The sequence below is a fragment of the Chlorella variabilis genome (assembly GCF_000147415.1).
Source record: "Chlorella variabilis unplaced genomic scaffold CHLNCscaffold_26, whole genome shotgun sequence".
NCBI lineage: Eukaryota > Viridiplantae > Chlorophyta > Trebouxiophyceae > Chlorellales > Chlorellaceae > Chlorella > Chlorella variabilis.
Window position 1 is genome coordinate 603,295 of NW_005435062.1, and position 2,910 is coordinate 606,204.

Here is a 2,910-nt window from a genome sequence, read left to right on the forward strand (position 1 = left end):
AACCCCAGCAAGCTGGCGCTTGTTTAACACTATGGAATGAAGTTCCTGAGGAAAATTGGCCATTTCTCCTCAAAATATTGGCGATGTCAGTCATGGGGGCTGGCGACGCGCTGGCGATGTCGCCCCGCCGCCTGCCCTCATTTAGCCAGCTCTGGCTGGCGATGGCCTTCGGCCAATCGCCAGCCAGAGCCGTTTTTGGCCCGATTTCGCCAGCATTTGGCGATTTCGCCAGCTTTCAGAAACACTGTCTCTGTCCATCGCTCGGCCACGTGGCAGGAAGGCGAAAGGTCTTCCGCCCAGGAAGCTCCCATCTCCCTGTGGCCGGCCTGATCGCCGCCTGCATCTGTCACCAAGTCATACCCGGCCCACCTAGCCGCCCTGCGGCTCCCCGCCAGTTGACCGCGCGCGATGGAGAAGAACCCGTGGCACAAAAACGTGCAGGGACCCTTCCTGCAGTGGAACGGACCGGTGGGCATCAAGGAGGACGGCGGCGGCTGCACCCGCGGCCGGGGGCGGGTGGGGCCCATGGTCATCCACCGCGCCGCCGCCAGCCGCGACCGGGAAGGTAGGCGGCGTGCCGCCTGCTCTTGCCTCGGCTCTGCCTTCCTCTCCTTATCAACCATGATGCTGTGGATGTGTTGCATTATATGTGTATTTGCTGCATATGCATGGCCGCGAACAGCAGCAGCAGGGTCGGGAGCGGCACCGCCAGGCCAGGCGCAGCCGCCAGCATGCCACCGGTCACGGTCGCTCGTCGGCGGGCCCTCCTCCTGCTCCCTTTGCAGCCATTCTGAAGGCGGTGGAGGAGGGGCACGACGTGAACGAGGTGGAGGCCGCCGGCAACACGCCCCTTCACTTCTGCTGCTACGAAGGCTGGGTGGAGGGGTGAGCCGGCAGCGGCGGCAGCATGCGGCGGCGGCGCAGCCGTGTGCGTTGCTGTGGCAGCGCTGTTCAGGGCACCATGCTGCCACTGCCGTCGTATGCCCTGCTTCTCTGTCAGCCGCTGCCGCTCCCTGCTGGTCTCAGGCCGAGTTGCTTTGCTGCCGTGGTGCTCTACTGCTGCCAATTCGTAGCGACCCCCGCCCCACCAGGCGCCGCCACTGACCCTCAGTATCACCTTGCTGGCCCCCTTGCCACCCCGCAGCTGCGAGCTGCTGCTGAGCTTGGGAGCCAAGGTGAACGCCAGTAACAACGCAGGCGACAGGTGCGCGCAGCCTGGGCGGATTACTTTCTTTGTGATCCAATCCAACAGGCAGCTGAGCCGGCCGCTGCCGCCGCCGCCGCCGCCCACCACCCCAAACACATGTCAGGCATGCGGCCTTGCCAGCCAGATCTGCACCCCCACAGCTGCATTGCTCCATCTGCTGTGGCGTCGCCCACCGTCCTGCCCAAACCCCAGACCTGTTGCCACTCCGCGCCTCCCCCTCGCTGCCGCAGGCCATGGCACTGGGCGCGCAACATGGGGCACACCGAAGTGATGAACTTCCTGCAAAAGGCGTGTGTGTGAGGGGGACGCGGGTCGGTGTGTGCTGTGTAGCGGAAGCGGCAGCGGCGGGGTGGCCTGCCTCATCCAGGAGGCGGGCGGGGGGTAACCTCGAGTGTGTGGGGTGGCAGCACCTGCCGGTAGCGCCGGCCTGCGCGTAAGTGCGGTACCATAAGCAGTATGGGCACATGTTTGTATGTTCATTTGCACGTGTGGTGCCTGCCCCCTGCCCGCTGTCCCGCCTCACCGGCCACCACCACCCGCTTCTGGCCCCGGCCTTCCTTCCCCTGCCTGCAGAACGGCGGCACGATGGACCAGGGCAAGGTACTGGTGCAGGACCACGTGCCCAAGGTCAAGGTGAGCGGGTCTTGCGTTTAGATCGTCAGCGCCTGCAGGCAGCTTTGTTTAGAGGATCTGCAAGTGACCTGCGCCGGCTGCTCACCCTGCCCCTCGCCGGCTGCTCTGCCTCCACCGCCGCCTGCCCGCCTGCCCCGCGCCCTCCTTCAACCTGCAAAGCAGGACTTCTTCCAGCGCGAGTGCTGGGCGCACCACCCCAAGCCGCACCAGGAGTACATGGAGTACCGCAAGAAGCAGGTGGGAAGCTGCCCGCCCTGCCTGCTCCCTGCCCCAAGGCCGCACGCTGCGTGCTAGGGCCCACGCGGCATGCCTGGCGGGGCGACTTTTACACTACTTTGGGCTGACTGCCCACTCGTGTCTGTTCTGCCCTGCCCCTCGCAGGATGAGGCTTACGAAGCGGAGCGGAACAAGCTGGTGCCGGGAATGTAGGGCGGCGCTGCACTGGTGCCTGTCTGCCCCGGTCAGCTGCCATGGCGCCGCCGCCGCTCGTGGCGCGGGGCCAGACCGCGGCATGCCACCCACCTGTGCGCCAGGCGGTATCATCTGGCAGTGTCAGCTTTATTGCCGCGCAGCATTTCACGCTCAGCATGCGTGCTAGCAGACTGCTATCATCTCCCGCCCCGCTTCCCTCGTGCTGCGCGCCACTTCCAGTCTGTCTGCCTGTCTGTGCAACAGATGTGTTACACAATTGCCACCATGATTCACCACCTGCATGAGAGGATCTGGTACCTCCCGGTACAGGTAGGGACCGACTGGGGCTAGCATGGGCGCATAGGAGGAGGGGCCAGGCCGCGGCGGCGGAGACGCGATCAAGGCAGCATCACACTCACTGAGTGCTGGCAGCTGTCGGCACGTCGCTGCGGCCCCGGCCCGCTCTGCATGGCATCTGCTGGTCCCCCGTCGACATCAGCAAGCACGCCCCGCTGCCACGCTCCCCTCGCATGCCGCCTGCACACAAAGCCTGCACCAGGATGCCACACGGCAGGCAGCAGCACGCACCACACGGGCCTCCTGGCCTGCGCGCCTAGACATGGTGCTACCCCACAGCATTACAGCTGTTTTCCAGTGCA

The 2,910-nt window shown here is 65.5% G+C and overlaps 1 protein-coding gene across 1 annotated transcript; it reads left to right on the forward strand.

Moving 5' to 3' along the window:
• Positions 1–408: 408 nt before the first annotated feature.
• On the forward strand, positions 409–2,269 carry CHLNCDRAFT_139804 (hypothetical protein; the record flags this gene model as incomplete). The annotated part of the gene is made up of 7 exons (XM_005843854.1): positions 409–565; positions 786–885; positions 1,145–1,204; positions 1,438–1,501; positions 1,781–1,840; positions 2,003–2,077; positions 2,222–2,269. The coding sequence occupies 7 exons, from the start codon at positions 409–411 to the stop codon at positions 2,267–2,269; spliced, it is 564 nt and encodes a 187-aa protein (XP_005843916.1).
• Positions 2,270–2,910: the final 641 nt, after the last annotated feature.